General features: G+C 24.3%; 1 protein-coding gene across 1 annotated transcript in view; it reads left to right on the top strand.

Annotated features, from left to right (window-relative positions):
* Positions 1-21,631, top strand: part of LOC129606989 (dynein axonemal heavy chain 10) — a 131,883-nt gene that overhangs the window by 33,366 nt on the left and 76,886 nt on the right. The window contains exons 24-37 of the mRNA XM_055517661.1: positions 1,642-1,933; positions 2,124-2,282; positions 2,969-3,121; positions 8,094-8,226; positions 12,515-12,600; positions 13,167-13,301; positions 17,225-17,431; positions 17,573-17,787; positions 18,335-18,530; positions 19,277-19,510; positions 19,623-19,731; positions 19,822-19,942; positions 20,033-20,774; positions 20,835-21,023. Of these exons, the coding sequence (XP_055373636.1) occupies positions 1,642-1,933; positions 2,124-2,282; positions 2,969-3,121; positions 8,094-8,226; positions 12,515-12,600; positions 13,167-13,301; positions 17,225-17,431; positions 17,573-17,787; positions 18,335-18,530; positions 19,277-19,510; positions 19,623-19,731; positions 19,822-19,942; positions 20,033-20,774; positions 20,835-21,023 (2,971 nt within the window). The remainder of the gene's footprint in view (positions 1-1,641; positions 1,934-2,123; positions 2,283-2,968; positions 3,122-8,093; positions 8,227-12,514; positions 12,601-13,166; positions 13,302-17,224; positions 17,432-17,572; positions 17,788-18,334; positions 18,531-19,276; positions 19,511-19,622; positions 19,732-19,821; positions 19,943-20,032; positions 20,775-20,834; positions 21,024-21,631) is intronic.

The raw sequence follows: 21,631 nt of genomic DNA on the forward strand, positions 1-21,631 counted from the left end.
AATCAAAGCAATTTTAAACAAGTAATTAAGAGTTATAGATACGTTTCGACAAATAATGTTTTATTAATAATATTAACATATGAGCACATGTTAATTATTTTGCTTCAAGAAAATAGTTATACAAATAGATCAGTTATACAAAATAGATTCCAATTTATCTGCTAATTCTGAGAAAATTCAAGTAATAATAAATTTACTATATATAATTTAATAATAAATATATATAGATATTTGACAATTTAAAATAATTAGGGATTTGATAAAATAAGAAATATTTAAAAAAAAATTGAATAAAAATTCTTTTAAGGCTGTTTCCGAACGTATGGCGGTCAACATTTTGTGACAGTCAGCAAATTTTTCGCAATATAATAAGTGTTACATCAGTACATATTTTTATAGAACTCTAATGTCAAAATTATTGCGACAGAACATAAAAAGACTTATTTTAGCATTATTCATTTATATTTGTGAAAGTTATGGCATATAATATTAAATAAATATTGTTATATTGCATTTTTTTTTTTGCAAAATAAACAAATTCATAAATGTCATTGGTTTTTTTTGTATTATGAACATTTGAGCCTATATTTCTTAAAAAACTTAATATAATTTTGATCAGGATAACGTATTTAATATATTTGGAAACATTTGCCGCAAAGAAAATAAAAATTTGTTCACAATACCAAACACCTTGGTACATATTGCAATAATTCTATAGGAAGAACCACTCCCTAACCAAAATGAAAAAACTAATGCTGCCACTACTTTGTCCCAATAATAATTTTTTGAACCTTCTACTAATGCCAGTCTACTAAGCATCGAATAAGTAACTCTTAAGTGTCTTCTACTTTTGCAGTTATTTCCCATCATTACATCCGATATTTGACCTTTTGTTATATTTTGGTGCAATCTTCTTTCTGCCAACTATAATGGATAAATTTAAAATATGTCATACTTGTTTATTAGCTAACAATTACAACTTTATTAAAAATTAATCTTACTGTATCATTAACTTTTTGGAAATCGTCTAACAATAGAATTTTTGAAAAAAAGAAATAGTTCGATAAACTAGACCTCAATGCGAAGTGTGATAGGTTCGAAAACAGGCTAAATTTAAAAATATTTGGCAGCAGCTAAAAATTTATCACATTTACTTAAAAAAGCAAGAGAAAATTTTTCGGAGTAATCCAGTCGGATTAAAAAAAAAAATTTTGTATTTTTTTCTAATTTTTACTTCGTGTGTAATCTAGCTAGTGTAATAGAGAAATTGTGCATGCTAGTTAAGAGCTTTAAAAAGATGTAAACGATTAACGTGTTTTTCTGCGCGTGAATAATATTTGAGTAAATTTCTTTTAATTATTGTTTCGTACCCAAGGCACTTCTACATACAAGCCATTTCATGGTTTAAACAAACGATCAAATTCTGTTTAACATTGCATTTTTGTTAATTTAATATTTCGAATGGAATCAACTTGACACTATATTAATGGGACGTCCAATTTTGTTTTAAAATATTTTAAATTTAATTTACTTGTATTTCTAGGTGCATATTCATTAATGCTTAATATAATACTTTAATTTATAATTTACATTAAAATAATCAATATTAATTTTATTTTTATTACTAAATTTCATGTCAAGATTTCGTAATTTTCGTAATCTCTGGATGTATGATAAAATAACATTATGTGAAAAATTCATTAATCGTGGTCTACCGTTAATACAAATTGATGAAAAATTCCGTTTTTACTCAAATATTATACAAGAATTAAATCGTTCACAAACTTATAGTGATGTCAAATGTATACGAATTAATTTAAAACCACTAACAAATTGTATAAGTGAACATGCACTTGAGTGGAAAAATACATTGGGTGAAATATTGGCCGCAAGAAATAAACAGGCAATGATAACTTTAGAGGAAGAATTTGGAGTGTGTATATACAAACCTTATATATTTATTAGTGTATTTTATAAATATAAATGTTAATATACATATATTATATAAGTATGTATAATATATACAAATAAATTGTAATATAGAATATATTTATAGTTAAAAAGTCCTTTTACAGACAATTTAATGTTTTTTAATATAATTTTATATATTTTATGTGGTTAAGGTATTGCGGAGGAATGTAGATCGCAGTACAAAATATTTGAATGATTTTAAAACTGTTATGTCATCTGCAGTTAAAATTCAAACAACTTCCTTGTCTGTTGAATTGAAAATTAAACAAATGCAAGAAACATTCAATGTTTTAAAGGAACACGAAATTAAGGTACATTTATAAAGTAAAATTTTTATATAATAAGCAATTTTCATAGAAAAACATTTTATATTATGTTTTTATATGTATGTATATTATATGAAATCACGTATTTGGATTAATTAAAGCATATCGTAAAGATATAACAATAAAAAATGCAAGATTGCAATATTTAAGCTGATTTCTCATTAATAAAAAATAATTATTTTGTAACATGAATTATTTTAAGATTAGCATTTCTTTTTTTTTAAGTTTATTTTGCAATATTGTTGAATTTGACTGTCAACATCGATATTATTTAGTATTTAACCAGTAGAACATAATACTTTTTACAGTTAAAATTCCTTACAGAATCCTTATAACTAAATTTTCCACAAATATTTAAATGTTAAGTGGAATTTTAAATAAAAATTGGAATTTTATAAAATTAAATATAAAAATTTATAAAATAAGGTTGCAAGGTTAAAATACTTATCACACAACGGTTAATGAAATTAATATCAATTATTGTACATATTTTATTGTTACAAGCAAAATAATTAAATAAATCATAATATATGGAAATTACAAAAAAAAAATATTTTAAATTTAATTAATTAATTAACTTTTTCTATTTGTATTTGTACATGTAGGATGATTTTATTTTAATTTTAATAAACATATTAACATAATTATTTTTTTTTTCATATTATTTACAGTTCAATTATTCTGATATGTTAATGTCATATTATTTAGAGAAAAAATGGAAGCGATTGTTCAGATCAGCGATATTTCGAATGGGAAAATTGCAGCCAATTAAACAAAAATTTGCTAATTTGACCTCTGTGGAAATTTCAACATTTTTAACAGATGTAAGGGTCGTTAACTTTTATATTTATTTTGTTTTTGTTTTTGAATAGTTATTGTTATATTTTCAATATTGCTTTGATTCTTTGTTGTATCCTATGGCTTCTATTATTTAATTATTTTTATTGAAAGAATTATTTTTAGGTTTTTGTTAATTTTTTTTTTCCATACAATTAAAAACTAAAGTTAAAATAATGCAAATTTGACCAATGACATAACATTTATGACGTCTTTTATCGAATCGAAATGTTAAAAAATCACAATAATAATTCAGTAACCTGTAGCTTAGTATTTAGTAATCGAAACCTATTGCATACAATAATCAACACTTAATCAAAACTGTTACCAAAATGTTCCTAAAAAATTTATAGCAATATATATGGATAACATAATAACATAATGAAAATATTAATAATGGAAATAAAAAACGAATGTTTTGACAATTTTTTAAAACAAAAATTGAATTAATTTTTCGCAATTTCTTAAAAGCAATTATGAGAAAATGTTACACAACTATACGAGATGTTCTTGTATACAAAAATTAACTGAAGTGACAGACATGTTCTGATATTGTGTACACCTTTAGGCTTTAATCATTTTATTTATTATATGTCTATATACATATATTATTATATATTGGTTTTTTGCATTATTTTGTGTATATAACTACTTTAAAAGTGCAAAATATGAAACAATGTCAATTAACATATTTTATAAATGTATTTTATAATTTCTTTTTTTTTTAATTTGATTTATTTAAATTCAGTTATATAATGACAGTATAACAATAAAAATATCACCTAAAGCAAATCGAATTAAATGAGGACAAATTAAATGAATGCATTTATGAATTAAAAATTAATTTTATTTTAAAAAAAACTTGTGTCATGTATACAGGGCGTTCCCGTTCTAAGTGGGATGCTACTTACTGATACATAGACCCCTGCGGATTTGAATATATTCAATTGAGTATATGGTCATACATTCATTTCTCTCATAAGAATCTTTTGGTTACAAGGTTTGGTAATAAGGTTTCAAAATACTGCGAAATTGTAACTTTAAGTATAAAGTTGATTTGGTGTAAGATAGATAAACCATAAGAATTGATATATTATGAGTTTAACGGGGACTTGACCTTGAGCTAAAAAATTAGCAATTTAGCAAAAATGTGAAATTTTGAAAAAGTACTTTAAGGTGACTAGCTTTCACCAACCAAAAAGTTTCTAAAATTTTTGTTGCACAACAGTCAAAAATATTTAAACAGTAAAAGCAAAAGTAAAAGCGATTGGTGGGCTAGGAATCAGGTTTCAAAATAAAACACTTTATTAACTCATAATGTGACGTTATATAGTAGTTTACTTAGAGCGTGAGCACCCTGAAAGTACACATTTAAGTAATTTTCTTTAATTATGCAAAAAATATGTTTTCGTCATTTAATTTTCCAATTAAAATTTGCGTTACATTATGTGGTACTTTATAAAGTTCTACATAGAAATAGCATAAAAAACATAACGCATTTTGAATTTCTTTATTTCGAAACGAATTGAAAAAAAATTTTGTATAGTAAAAAAACTTTTTAACCTTCCAAAATCTAAATACAAAAATATTGTTGATTATGAGTTTCTTTCTACTATTTATCCATAAATAACCCAAAATATTGTTTCTGATAGTTTTTTTAGATTGACTCGACAAATATCAAGCTTTATAAAAGATAATTTTAAAAAACATTTAAGTTTTCATTGAAATATTGGAGTGGCATTATTTATAGTAGTTTTTTGTCTTACAAAAATCAAACTGAATGTAATAAAAAAGTTCTTTCCGGTTTTTGTGTATTCATTTAATAGTCATTATACATAGTTTCCATGTACATTACAACAAATCACAAAGCTTATAATTAGAGAATATTTCAATTTTAAATTATTTCTCAATTGATGGAAAAATGTATTTGGAATTGAATTATTATGGAATTTATAGAGATAAAAATTATATAATACATATTTACTTTATATATTATTATGCAAATAATGAGTGTATTATGATAGACTATTTATATATTAAATAATCATATAAACAAAATTTTAAATTAAATTATGTTTAATAATTATTGAAAATTGTTAAATGTTTTATGAAAGAATAAGTACGAGTATATGCATTTAATGTTGTACACAACATGTATTCATATTGTTATATGTTATGTTATACCTGACATAGTTTCAGGTTTAGAGCATTTTTTGTAAGTATCAGTTTTCTGTACTAAACGAAATACGACTATCGATATTATTGTCAACATCTTAACGAATGTGTTAGAAATAATTATATTGTTTAATAATAATTTAAAATTTTTGTCTGCTTGATAAGATTTTCTACAAACATGCGTTGTATTTTCAAACTATACTTAAGTATATACATATGTATGTTATGACCATTTTCTTTTAATTGGAAATTTTTTGTAATTTTATGAATAATTCAATTAATTTCGAAATTTCTAATTTTATACTGAAACACAGAATACTTTTCAATAACATCCCATTACCTCAAATGAGACGGCTAATAGAATATAGGTGAATGTTACAATGTAATTTTCCTTTCTTACACATATACTCAAAAATTATCTATTTTTTCATTTCTCATAATTGATGGTTGTGTTGAATAATAACTGACACTTTTTTTCTTTCCTTCTTCACTCCTAGAAGGAGTATAGGGCTAGTGCATGATATCTATCATGCCCTAGTTTCTACAGTCATAGAGAGTTAACTAGGTAGGTGACTAGCCTACCGTAGTTTTTTTTATTTATATTAAATATTTCAGTTTATTAATATTTACTGTTTATTTTTCTTAGTCTTAAGTATCGAATATTATGAATATTTGAAAATTACTTGTATAATATTTATTAGTGGCCATATTAAGTTATATAATATTGAATATAATTTTTATAGTGACCTGACCGGGGTTTGAACCCGACTCCCTTCAGTTAAAGGGCCGGTTCCATAACCACTGCACCAATGGTCAGATAACTGACACTTATTGTCGCTAAATGATGTTTGAATTTTCCAGTTTAATATTGGTAAACTACTTGATATAAGCAATTATTTCATGTTAGTTATACGTTTAGTTATACCGTATACTTAATTCGTTTTATCAAATATATTTGTATTTTAAACAAAGTCTGAATTATTTAAAATATTTTAATTGACTAACTGTATATTTTTTTAGTTAGACAATAATTGTTATCATTGCTTTTTATTTCTTATTATACTTTTATAATAATCATTTTTTTTCTATTCCCATTGTACTGTAATACACATAATATAATTTTTTTTTATAAGTATATATGTATATACATATACATGGTATGTGCGTATACGAATATTCACTAATTCATTTGGACTTCTGGCTTTCATAATGTGCAGATTACAGCTTATTGTTTTGATTTTAATTTAAAATTCTATATAAAAAAAAATATTACTGCAAACACAATTACTATACGAGTACTTATATTATACAACATTGTTTTTTTTTGTTATATAACACATTGTATAAAAAACATATAGGTATATTTTGAAAAAATAAAATTTATATAAAAACAAATAAATTTTTATGCAATTATATATAAAAAAAAAAATATTCAGTGATGGAAAAAATAAAAATTGTGTTAAATAAAACAAAACAAAATTATTGCAACATAAACTACAAATACATATAATATGTATATACATATGTACATACAATATATACTATATTTATTTTTATTATTTAATTTTTATCGCCCTCTTCACAAATATTATTTTTTTATTTTTAACTAACTAACAATGTAAAAATTTTATATTTAATATTTATGTATATAAATATATTTTTTTCGTATATAACGATTTTTGTGTTTATTTGTACTATCCTTGGATGTTGTTTTGATTTTAATAATAAAAAAAATATGTACATAAATATATGTATGCAAATATGTTTTGATATATAATTTTGTATGTTATCCTATTTTGTACATATTTATATTTCGCCTCTTATATTAAAAAAAAAACCAAACTATGTCATCAAAATCATCGTCGTTATCATCATCATTATTGTTATTATATCAATGTTATTATTACTATTGTTATTGTTGATGTTGTGTTGTCGCGGTCATTGTTATTGTTCATTTCTCCATATTATTTTTTTTTTTGTATTTATTCATTGTGTTTTCTTTTTCGATTTTTATTATTGCTCATCATCATTCTATTCTTACCGGAAATTCTTCTCTCGTTATTTTTACAAATTTTTCTTACGTAATAACTTTATTTTTTGTTCCGTAAACTCTCGCTCTCCTTTTTTTTATTTTCTATTATTTACATAATTTTAATTTTTTATAATTTTTTTTTCTCTTTTTGCTTTGTAATTTTCTTCATGCCAATTTTCTTTTCTTTTTTTTTTATTTTCTTTGTGTTAAATTTTTTCCCGTTATTTTTATTTATCTATATCGTTATATATTACCGTTCATTTAATTTTTTTTTCTTATTCATTTTTACTGTTATTTCATTATAATTTCTTGATTTTTTTCTCATCACATCACAAATTGTTTTCTTTTTTTTTATTGCGCTCTATGTTTTTCTCTTTCTTTCTTTATAATTCCTTTCTTCTAACGAAAAAAAAAATATTTTTCTCTTTTTCTTTTTATATATTTTCATTTAAAAAAAAAACGAATTCTATTGTTTCATTATTGAAATTTATATAAAAACAAAATGCAAAAAATAATAAAATAAAAAAAATAAAATCATACAAAATATAACGGAATAAATGAATTGGTTCGTTACGGACACCATCAACCACGGTTCGTTTATCTTATTGTAAAAAAAAAAAAACAAAATAACAATAAAAACTTGAAAATAATGTGAACAACGATGGAAATTATTTATAAAATGAAAATAACACATAAATTACAACAACTATTGCAAAATATAAATAAAAATAAATAAAAAAAAAACAATATAGTTGACAAATTTCATCGAAGATTTTGAAAAAAATGGACCTGGATCTGTTGGTACTGATTTAGATCGAGGAGTAAAATTAATGGAAACCTATGGACAAAAATTTGAAAATATTGAAGCCAGACGATATGAATTAGGTAAAATAATTGTAATTATTTATATTTTATGCATAATTTTATACAATTTCTTTTGTAAATTAGCTTAAAATGGCTATTGATTGACATCTTATAATATTATATCTAATAAAATAATTAAAAATTGATTTCCATACATAAATCTTCCCATTTATTTAGTATCTTTTAGTTGTATGACAAAAATACGAATATTTTTTTACAATAATTTTTGTCATTTTTGTCATTAATAAACTTGTTGTCATTTTTATATTACGCTAAAATTGCCTATTTTTAGGAGTTTATATTTATTTCAACAATTTTGAAATAAGTTTTGTCTTTTAGAACAATTTTTAACAAACAATATATTACATTCAACTTGCTTTGAATAAGTAGTTTTATTCGGTTTTAAAACTATTTAGATTTTAAATTAGAGTTTAAAACGAAATGCAATTGAATTATTTTCTATATGTCCTCATATATTTTTAATAATCCCCTCTATTATGTATATCGGTATCGGCCGATAAACGATAATTTATCGGCAAAATTTTGCGTTTGTATTACCGTTTATCGGTAAATTTTATCGGAGTCGGGAAAGCTTTTTTTCCCTGTATAGGAAACGTATTAGCTGGTATTATGAAAACGATAAATTGTCGGGTTTTCACCGATTTAAAAGCGGGTACAAATTTTTAGACGACAGATTTTTTTTTTTGTAAAATCTTCATTTTATCAAGGAAACTGGTGTAATTAATTGCTTTTTCAAAATGTAAGCATTTTTTCTAAATTATTTTCTTTCAAAATGTTATTCATATATTTTATTTAGGAGTAAAATCGTAAGCAACAAACAACAAAAATGGAATCTCTTATATGTCGTCTTTGAATAGCTTGCGTTTCTTCACTTACTACCGTTTCTTCACTTTCAAAATATAATGCACGCGACATTTTCCCGATATATGTATATTTTTATTTTACAAATTTAACAGAAAATAATTTGCTTACAACAACTTTTTAGCACATCAAAACCAAATTCAAAATAGTTTTAAAAATTTTTTGAAAATAACTTTTGAAAGAAAACAAATGTCATTAGAAAAAAAAAACTTTTTCTCCAATTTACAAAAACAAAAATTTGTATGAAAAAGCTTCTTTTAATCGGTTGAAATATTTTTATCGGTATCGGTTCATAATACAGAAGAAACCTAAAACCGATTAGAACTGCCGATAATATATCGGCCGATACCGATGTTCATAATAGAGGGGAATATGTCGGGTTAAGTTGTTTGTGAGTTTATTCATTTTTAGTAAACAAAAGAGCATTCTCTAATATTATAATTGGAATATAATTAAAAATATCTAATTAGAAATTAGAAGTGCTTTCAAGCAAAAATGACGTAAATGTTATCACTGCTTTCGAAATCAAGCGTCATCTAAGATTGCAATAGAATGACTTCTGTGATTTACACAAAATATAATATTAAATATTAAAACTTTTTATTAGACGACTCTTCCTGGCAGGATGGAATTAATTCCAAAATAAAATGCTTTTCAGTCTGCAATCGTCAATTTTATTACTAAAGAATTAATGCAAATGATAAAGTACCATATATTATTATTTGTTGATTCAAATTTATTTTATTGCAAATCATCACTTTAACTTATTGACTTTAACGATTGATTTAAAGTAATTTACGATGAGAATTAATCACAATTTATGTATTTATTTAAAAAACAAAAAAATAGATATATGAAATTGTACAAATAATTGCTCTTGAATCTGTATCCTACCAATATATCATGTTAATCTGACAAAAAAAACTGATTTTATCATGAGAAAGTAAAAATTATAAATATAACAGATAAAATTTTAACATTTTTATATTATCACATTATTGAGTAAATCAATGGTTTTTAGCTACTTTTTCCTGTTTAGCATTATTACTGTTATTATTAAAATATTATTCTCGTTAAATCTGTCAACTGTTTCTGATATTAAAAACAAAAAAGCAAAAAGAAAAATGCGTTTTACGTGTTTGACAAATTAAATGCTTTCAATTATGGAATGAAATATTAATTTTAATTTTAAAATTTTATTAATTGATTCTTTAAAGAAAAACTAATACAAGTTAGTTATAGCAGAATAATTGATTAACACAACATGATGTGTAAACATTCAATTGTTGACATTATTATTGAATTCATGTATTTCTGTGGTTTCGAGAAAAAACCAGTTCGAAAAAGCATTCATCTTTGACACTTTTGCAGCTCGGTTGAAGAGTTGTCAACGTTTCCTCATAACTCTGTTAATTCAATAGCTCATTTCGTATCATCTTAGAAAGGGGTAGACCGATAGTTCAAGTCCAAATTGAGAATTTTTCTTTTAATTTTTCTATCTTACCTAGTCTTTTTTTATTTGTTTATTTCTGCATGTTGCTATTATAAACTTTAACCTATTCGTTTATAATATAAAACCTATGAACGAAGCGCGTATTTTGAACAAGTTTGATCAAAAACCATATAATCTTTAAAATTATATGGCTTTTAGTTCAGAATTCAAAGTTCAGACTTCATTTGTTAACAAAAACTATTGTGGTTTTTATAAGTATTTGTTAAAAGTATTAAAACTGCCATAAAGGACTTAGAAAATTGTTGCTTGTTATCACACAAACCGTTGATTTATAATAAAAATTTTCAAGTTAAATACCGGGATACAATTTTTTTAATGAAACCATTTTGTAACGTAAATTTGGAACGTTTTTACGTTCCAAATGTCTCTTTCACACTAAATATAATTTACACGAAATTTTTTATAGTTATAAATAAGGGTTCATTTCATTTCGGACACCATATGCTCTAAACTTTTTCTTATTTAAATACGTTCTTTCAGTAAAATAATTCTGTAACGTAGATATACAAAGTATAGCCCAGTACAAAAAAAAAAAGAAATTAAAGTTATTATGAACTTAAAGGTGAATTTTCTTATTTTATTTGAACAAAGGAAATCCTTTACTAAAACCGTTATTCTTTTATACGATTTTCTAACCAATAAAATATTCTTTTATTGTTGTTTTTTCTTATAAATTTTTAATAAAAAAAAAATATTTTTTTCATTACATTTTCAATTATTTTGTTCGATTTCCTTATAAAGAATGAAAGAAAGAATAGAATTGTTTTTTTTTTTTTTTGTTGTAAATTGGTTTTATTTTTTAAAAAAATAAAAAGCAAAAAATTGCTTTCCTGACTTTAACAATAAAAAAGCAAAAAAAAAGAAACAAAGAAAATGAGGAATCAGGCAGTCTCTATTGTCATCTAGAAAAGTAAATAATCAAAAGATGGATGGTGATATTTTGTTTTTATTGTGGCTGATATTAAGTGGGCACTTTTAATGATTAATTATATGATTTTCAAATAAAAGAACGACAAGAAAAAAAAAGGAAATTTTTTTTTCTCAATTTTTAGTTATGAAATTTTTCCTTTATTTTCTTTTATACTTCAATAAACACGAAACCTTTTTTTTTTAGTATATATTATTTTCTTGCTTCTCAATTTGGCAGAAGAATGAAGATCCTTTTTGAAGAATTATAAAAGAAAGAATGAGGTCATAATTCAGTTCCACCTTCATTGATTACATCGTTGAGACAACGTCAATTTATCTTTCAATTTTTGTTTTTTTCATTTTTGTTTTCAATATATTTAAAAAATCAATTTATTACTTTAAATTTAAGTGAATCATAAAGAAAACAGTTCAATATTTTTTTTTTTTGAGGGGGAAATTATTTTAGGGAAATTCTAAATAAATTATTTTATATACAATATTTACAATATACAGATAAGTGTGTATGTATGCATCTACACAATAAATTTTTTAATTCTGTTTATTTTAATTAAATTTTAAAAATATTCCATGAATTTTTAATAAAATTTATTAAAAAATAATTTTTAATAAAAGGTTATAATTGCTTTGCTTCAAAGATTTTCTGTAATGTTATTATGTTCGTCTACATTCCCTATAATAAAGGAAAATATTTTAAGAAAATTGTCCATTTTTGTGGAGTAACACTCACATCCGATTTGCAGTAATATTGTGCGGCTTACACAAATAAAAAGCAATTAGCATTGTTTATCTGAATTGTGTTGTAATACAGTATTACTTCAGTTTGGAAGTCAGGGGGTTGTTCTGCTTAACTTCTAGTTTGGAGGTAGAACTAGTAAAATGGTTTACTATATAAATATTAAAATTAATATTAACGTAAACAATGCTATAATTTATGAATCAAATTGATATTAATGTCATATTAATTTTTTTTTTTCATTTTTACAGCCAGTGCAGAAAAATTGTTTGATTTGCCTCTTACGGACTACACTGATTACTTAAAATGTCGAGCAGATTTTGATGGAATGTCTCATGTAAGTTCATTCTATATTTGTAAGAGAATTTTATCACAGTTTCAGATCAGAAGAAGAAAGTGGGGCTAGATTGGCCACATTAGGCCAGTAAGTAGCATTTCACGAAGGGCCCTTGAATGGAATCCGCAGGGTAGAAGGAGAGTAGGCAGACCCAAAGAAACATAGCGCAGATCAGTAGAAAAAGAGGTGAGGAGTGCCCGTAAAGCATGGTCCGAAATAAAAGAAATGGCACAGAACAGAGTCAGATGGCGAAGCTTTGTAGATGCCCTAAGTAGATGTTGAAGTAGCCATAGCTGTGAGGGATTAAATTTTTTTTTGAGGCGATATTTAATAAAAATTAATTAAAATTATTAATTTTACTGTACACTGAAATAATTCGTTTAACCATAGAATCTATTTGGATCGGTACTCAATAAATTCTTTCAATATTTTTAAAATCTGAATATTTAATTTTGCCGCTATTACACGATCAATTAGCACCTTTTTCATTATAGTTATAACTGTAAATTTTCTATTTTGTAATCATTCAATGTAATTAATACCTACCTATCAATTTTTTATTTTAGATATTTCGATTATATAAGCAGCAACGATTGGGTCGTGAAACATGGGCTAAAACATTATGGATTGATTTAGATCCACTTGTATTAACTGAAGGAATTGAAATGTACCTAAAAGAATTTCGTAAACTTCCAAAACCGGTAAGTAAATAATTGATAAAGTTTTTAATTAGTTTACCTATCAAAGTAACGGAAGTTGAAGTTCCATAACTTTTTTATTCTTTTGCAAATTTTCCTTTTTCTATTTGTTCTCTTATCTTCTATATCTACTTATCTTCCATTGTTTTCTCTCAGTTTTTTGTATGTTTTATAACGTTTTAATACAATTGAGGATTTAACTTTTTTGGAAAGGTGACAAAAATGAAATAGAAAAGGAAAATTATTATTTTTTTTTAACTATTTTCCTACTTTCTTAACTCTTATAGAAACAGAAAAAAGAAAAGTTTTCTTTTTTAATTATTTTCAGATTTTTTTTTTGTCTTTTTTTATGAAGTCTTTTGAATAATAAATTAAAGAATTTTTCAATCAAAAAGCATAAATATTTGAGAGGATTTTTATTTAGGCACTTACAATGTACTTATCGTTTTGGTATTTTGAAAAGGAAAGAAACCTAAATTTTTTTTTTGCAAGAAAATTTACTTTTGAAAATTTATTTTAGTTTGCAAATAGAAAATTAGAGAATAGTTTCGCCTTAAAAATATAAAATTTATTTAATTTTCGTTTTTATAAGACTAAAATTACTAAAACTATGGTAAACTTCTTTGTAAGAGTAACCCGCTGATCTTTCCTATAGCTTCATAATATGTAACATAATTGAGTCGGTAGCTTAAATAACCTTGCACTTAAAAATTGCTTTTTTCCTCTGAGAAGTTTGATGAATCGTTCAAAAAACTCTTGAATTTGATTTAAATAGGAAAATCAGTAGATTTTACATTTTATGTCACAATAAAAAAGCATATTAAATATTTGATTACTACTAACTAACTTTTAATGCCAATCTATTTTTCTATACTCTGAATTTTTGATTGCACTTTTTCAAGTATACACTCGTACATAATGTAAATTAAGTATTTATAAGTAAAGTGATAATTTATTTTTCCAAATATATTCCAATATAAATATTCCAAATTATATCCAATTTGGTTATATTAAAAAAATTGCATATAAATATTTAAGTTAAGATTTTTCATATTGTTAAAATTTAATATATTAAATTTGTAATAACTATTTGCAGTTTTAAAACAACCGCTTTAATTTCAATATTAACCCTTTTAATACATATGGCCAAGTTGCTAATAATGAATAACTTATCACCAATTATTACGCTCACTTTACATGTTATTTACATTAATAATTTACAGGTTATTTACATTAATTTTTCTAGTCTATTTAACGGTAATATAGTAACGGGCGCAAGTTACTTATTATAATTACCGAAAATAACTACTAAATAAAAATTACTTCGACAAATAATATGCTGCTTAATATTGCATGATATTATTGCAGTATTTTTCGAAAGCATATTCATAATCAAAGGTTTAAATTAACTTAATTTATTTTATTATACTCGAACGAAAATATGTTCGAAGGATACACTATATTTTCCTTACCGTTAGTAACGCTAAGAAATAAGGGTCGAGATATAGACTCAAGAATATGTTTTTGATCAGTGTCGGATTCTGAGTCGATTTAACCATATGTGTCCGTCCGCCCGTCCGTCCCAGCGATAACTCAAAAACTAATTGAACTAGGACCATCAAATTTTCACAAATGATTTATAATAATAAATGCCGGAACTTTATTTGAATTGGATCTGATCGAATCAGTAATTCGAGTAGCTGCCATAAAATTTTAAAAGTAATTTAGTTTTATCTGAGAGATTATTGAAGCTAAAATATCGAAATTCTGTGGGATCAAATATAATATAAGGGCTGTCAAGTGTAATAAAGCTCATTGAAATTTCTTGATCCTTTCTGGTAGCTGCCATATAACTTCAATATTTGTTTGATAATTATCTTGAAAACTATTTAAAATTTGAGTAAATTAATACGACAACTTAAAGTCGTAGTCCATCTGTGTTATAGTCAACTTTGGCATATTAGTTCGCCCATAGGATTACAAAATCGTACCGGTATCGAAGAGTTGACATGGACAACTCTACCTTTTCTCGTTTTAAATTAAATTAAATGATCGCAATTTCTGTTTATAGAAGTTAAAATAATTATTTTGATTGCTAAAAATTTTTTTTTTACAATTATTGCTTTATTAATTTTTATCACACAAAATGTGCAAAACTGTTGTAAAATATATACGCTACCCATGTATTCTCATGGACGTATCAATGAAAATTTTAAATTCGGAAAATCTCAATACTTTTGAATACTATCCTATTACCTGAAATGAAGTCTTTCACAGAATATGGGTGAGATAAAATAAAATCATTTTAAAAAAAAATTAAATACCTTTTTCATTGTGTCAAGTCATAAAAAATCCAAACTTTTCAATTACGAGGATTTCCAAAAAGTAATATTATAGCATACATAAAAGTCCAGTATTTTATTTAACCAGTTCATCATTGCAATAGCCATTGAGAAGTATAGGAATTGACTTTTAAAGAAAATTTTGCGGAAAATTAATATAAGTTAGGTAGGGTTCTAAATGTTTTATTAAAAAGTTTTAAGATCGCCATAAAAAAAATTTTATTTTTCAACTTTTTCAAATAATTATTAGAAATACAACGTTATGTGTAAGACATAAAGGAAAAGGAGAAACAAACTAAAAAGTATTAAAAAAAATTTAAAGAAAATTATAATGATGCCTATTCGAATCCGGGAAAAGAGAAATGAGAAACCAAAAAAAAAAAACAAAATAATTGGACGGGAAGTAATGATTTTTAAACTTTTTTTTAACAAGATATCATTTGTTATAATTAGGGTATATTGAGGTACTGAAATGGCTCATATCTTTTCCACTTAATTTTCTTTCTAAAATTTTATTAAAAATTTTGCCTTTTCTAAATTTTTTTTTTATATTTTATAAACAGGATGATTCTGAGCGATATAAAAAATTGTTGAAAATAAAGATTTTTATAGCCGTTTGTAAGTAGATGTTGGACAATATTGGATAGTAAAATTTGTTTATGAAATTCACTTGTAAGTCAAGGGTATTTTTACAAAAATAAGATTCGAAGCCAATATAAATTGAGTTCTACTAGGTTATTAAAATTGAAATATATTAACAAAATTCCTGTTTAGATCTATTTTCTTTCAGAGCTTTTTGTGAAATTTAGTGATTATTCACAAATAATACCAATTTGCAGACGATATTCTAAACAATGAAGCAAATATCATAAATAAATCTAACTTTTCAATTGAAAAAACAATATGTCTTCTGAGTCCGAAAGTCTTAATCGCTAAACCACAAAGTTACGATTTTCAAAAACTGTGTTAAATACAGACGGACTTTGTTTTTACTATGCATTATTTTTGTTTTCAATTAATATGCTAAAATAATAATGTTAGATAATTTTTTTTCAGTAAAAAATGTACTGCCCATCCTATAACCTACTTGATAATCGACTAGACCAAAATTAATTGTTATTACCGTTATCCATAATAAATCTTCGAAATCTTTTCTTTCACACATTTTCTTTTAATGAAAAAATTTATAATTTTTGAAATTTTTACGATGAATTCCACGAAGTAAGAACTTTTTTTTTATATTTTCAGACAATTAAAACAATTTTCACAATTACCTACTCTAATATAATAGAATAATTTTTAGAGGAAACCTAATTTTAAAGCAACTTCTTTTAAAGTTTCCATCTAAATTTTTGGTTTAAAAAGTTTAGTTTGAAGTTTGTATTGTTAAGTTATTGGAGCAAATAGAAATGTTTTTTGACGTATCGTGTTCTGGTTTCATTTTAAATTTAATTGATCATAAAATTTACACTCCCATTTTATATTTTGTGATATTTAATCCTGACTCACGGAGTCTTTGAATGTCTTAATAAAATTTTTCACAATTTTTTTTTAATGTAAATAAATTAATATTTTCTTTGTTAGATTCGTAGTTTAAATGTTGGCCAAGAATTAGAGTTACAGATGAAGCAATTTAAGAACACTGTTCCACTAATGATAAGTTTAAAAAGTGAGGCACTTAGGGAACGGCATTGGCATCTTTTAATGGAAAAAACTGGCATACATTTTGATATGAGAGCTGATAGATTTACATTACAAAATATGTTTCAAATGGAATTACATCGATACCAGGTAAAATAAATGTGAACTTTTCAAGGGTAATTATGAAAAATAAATTTCTTAGGTATTTTTAAATTTTATAAAAATTTTACTAAAATATTTCTATCTTTGTTTTTCGAGTATACAAATATTACAATTCAAATTTAATTTAAGGATGTAGCTGAACAAATTCTTAATAATGGAAATAAGGAGCTTGGAATTGAGAAAGGTGTTAAGGAAATCGAAAAAATTTGGGCGAAAATGTCATTTAAAGTTATTAAACATTTTAAGGCAAACGAAGATAGAGGCTATACATTAGCTCCTGTTGATGAAATTATTCAAGTACTTGAAGATAACTCAATGAATTTACAGTCAATGGCTACTTCACAGTAAGTTTTCAAAATATACTTATAATTTTATGATTATTATAAGATAAATTTTTAAATATATTAAAATTAATAATAAAATTGAGTTGAGTAAGGGTTTAATGCTTTTAAAAACATTTGACTGTAATGATTAATCGCAATTTGAGAAATTTCTTTGGAAATAATTTTATTTCCTTATACGAGTATGTATATATTTATGTATGTTGTATACATGTAATATAAATATGTATATATACAATTTTGAATTCATTTCTAGTAGAATAACTCCAAGGTTAAAATTTGTAATCAAAGTTTATGCTCAAAAGATTAATTATGAGCGCGGACCATTCTAATATGAAAAAATAAGAATTTTCAATTTGAGAAAATTATTCTAAAAAATAATTTTTTTTTTTCAGATTTTCCCTCCCTTTTGTTTTTTGCTCTTAATTTAAATATAAAATATAAATTTTCATTTTAATTTTTGTTTATTTTTATAACCATTTTATTTCTTATTTTCTTTTTGTTTCATTTTTATTTATTTATTTATTTTGAATTTATTATAAATTTTCAGATTCGTTGGACCATTTTTACAAACCGTATTAAAATGGGAACGTTGTTTAGCTTTGGTGTATGAGGTCATCGATGAATGGATGGCTTGTCAAAGAAAATGGTTATATTTAGAAGGAATATTTATTGGAGGTGACATTAGAACTCAATTGCCCGAAGAAGCAAAAAAATTTGATGATATTGACAAAGTTTATCGTCGAGTAATAATCGTATTTTTATTATTGTTTTTTGTGTTTTTCTTTTCTAAATTGTTATTTTCATCTCCTTCCTCCTTTTATTTTGAAGATATTGTTTAGAAAAAAGAAATATAAATTTATATATATATTTAAATAATTTAAATAATATAAAAAATATTTGAAAATGTAGCTATACTAAAATTATTTAGGATGGACGAGAATCAATTATAGAAATTTCAGGACCTAATTGAGAACTTTCATATAGAAATAATTCTACTGAAAACTTATAGATTTATATAATAAAGTAAATAAATTAGAGGCAATAAAACAAAATTTAATAATAATCAGTATGAATAAGGGATCTTTGTTATATTGAACTGTAAATTTATAAATTTTCAGAGAAAGTTTTCTAAGAGGGTTAAGATTAGAACAAATGTAAATTATGAAAAACAACTTATAATTGTACTCACTGAAACTGAAAATAATTTTGGTTAAAAATTACAAATTTTTTTATTAAATTTGATTTTAAGAAAAATAATTCATATAATATTTAAAAACTGAAGCAAAATTTGTGTAGGCAGGAATTTAAGCGAACATTTGTAAATGTCATGGTCTCAGCTGATTATAAAATTCAGTTGTTCCTCATTTTATAATTTTAAATTGTATAGAATATAGAAATCAGTTCAATGAAAATTTAATTTTTCTTCTCTATATATGGTACTCGTATTATTTCAAAGTCTGATTTCTATATATTTTATTTATTAATATAGATAATGATGGAATGTGCGAAAAATCAACTTATTATACCACTATGTAGTGATGATGGTCGTTTACAAGAACTACAAAATCTTAGTATTGGTCTAGATAAATGCCAAAAATCTCTCAATGAATATCTGGATAGCAAAAGGAGAATTTTTCCACGTTTTTATTTTATCTCTACAGATGAATTGCTATCAATTTTAGGCAGCAGTGAACCGACTGCCGTGCAAGATCATATCATTAAAGTACGTACATATTTATCATATAACGTACTTAAAATTAAATCGTGCAGTATTTTCTTACATGCTTATTTTCTACAATTATTTGGTATACTTCTTCTTCTGCTATTCTTTTCAGATGTACGATAATATAAAATCACTAAAGTTTGTTAACGATTCTATGAATTTACCAACAGTAATAGCAATGGTATCAAGTGAGGGTGAAACTATGGAACTTAGAAATAACGGTAATCAAAACAGAAAATAATAATTTTTTAGCTTATTATTGTTTTCTTAAAGAATATCTACTTTTATTGTTAATTTAATGACAATTATAGTTAATGCAACTGGACGTGTTGAAGAATGGATGAACATTGTTTTAGAAGAAATGAGAAAAACAAATCGGTTTATAACGAAAAAGGCAATTTATGATTATGGAAAAAACCTCGAAAGAGCAAGGTATTAATCTAAGTTAGCATGGTTCAACAAACTAGTTCTATAACTTTCATTAATATACATTTATAACGAGTTTAATCTTTTATTTTTAAGAGCTGATTGGATATTATTATACCAAGGTATGATTTGTTTAGCTGGTAATGGAGTTTGGTGGACAGCTGAAGTTGAAGAAGTATTTGAAAAAATTAAAAAAGGTAATAAAAGAGCTATGAAAGAATATTTAGAAAAACAAAACAAACAGATTGAAGAATTGGTATATAAGGTTCGATCAAATTTATCTAATAATGATCGAGCAAAATTTAAAACAATAACAACCGTTGATGTTCATGCTCGTGATATAATTGAAACTTTTGTTCGTGATAATATATTGGATGCTCAAGCATTTAGCTGGGAAAGTCAATTACGATTTTATTGGATTAAACAATTTGATAACTTGTATGTTGTACAATGTACTGGACGTTTTGATTATGGTTATGAATATATGGGTTTAAATGGACGTTTAGTAATAACACCATTAACTGATCGAATATATTTAACAATAACACAAGCTCTATTAATGAATTTGGGTGGAGCACCAGCTGGGCCAGCTGGCACTGGTAAAACTGAAACAACAAAAGATTTAGCTAAAGCTATGGCTTTATTATGTATTGTTACAAATTGTGGTGAGGGTATGGATTTTTTGGCATTTGGTACAATATTAGCTGGAATTGCGCAGTGTGGTGCATGGGGATGTTTTGATGAATTTAATCGAATTGATATATCTGTTTTGAGTGTAATCTCAACACAATTACAAACGATTCGAAGTGCCTTGATTAGAAAATTGAAAGAATTTTTGGTAGGTGTGGGTGTGTTATTACTTTTTTAACTTGAAATTTTATTTTGAAATTATTTCTAGTTTGAAGGCAATATGATATCATTAGATTCAAAAGTTGGTGTTTTTATTACAATGAATCCCGGTTATGCTGGACGAACTGAGCTTCCGGAATCTGTAAAAGCATTATTCAGACCAGTTACATGTATTAAACCAGATTTAGAATTGATATGTTTAATATCATTATTTTCTGATGGATTCTTAACTGCAAAGGTAAAATTAATTTTAATTTCTCTTATGCTATTATTGGAGGGTATATGTATACTCAATCCACATTATAATTTCTTATACTTCAACGCAAAACAATTTTTAATAATGCATTATCAACTTAATTAGTGAGCAATTCAAAAAATAAATATAATTATTAAAATTTTTGACATTATTCTAACAAACTTTTTACTAAAACAAAAATTTTTTCTTGCTAACTTTTTAAAATTCATACATTTTCTTTTAGTCTTCTTAAAACTTCACACTCATTTGACCTATATATAATATTATATAAGCTCATCTATATGATCATATTGTCACAACAATATTTAAATTTATTGTCCAAATAAAATCTTATTAAATCACACATGCTCAATTTCAAAGTATCCTCTATCATAAACTAAAACTATTACATGAGTACATATTTGTTTAGTTTCTCTAAATTCACCACCAAAATATTTAATTGCTTTTCAAAAACTTCATTTACATTTTTTTTTTCTTATTTCTTTTTTGGAATAAACAAAAATTTATATTTTTAGAAGGAACATCATGTATGAATATAGCAAATATTAAAAACAAATCAGAACTTTTATTATAAAGTTTTATTTTAAAAA

The sequence above is a fragment of the Condylostylus longicornis genome, unplaced genomic scaffold, assembly GCF_029603195.1.
Source record: "Condylostylus longicornis isolate FDR11 unplaced genomic scaffold, ASM2960319v2 ptg000023l, whole genome shotgun sequence".
NCBI classification, from domain to species: Eukaryota; Metazoa; Arthropoda; class Insecta; order Diptera; family Dolichopodidae; genus Condylostylus; species Condylostylus longicornis.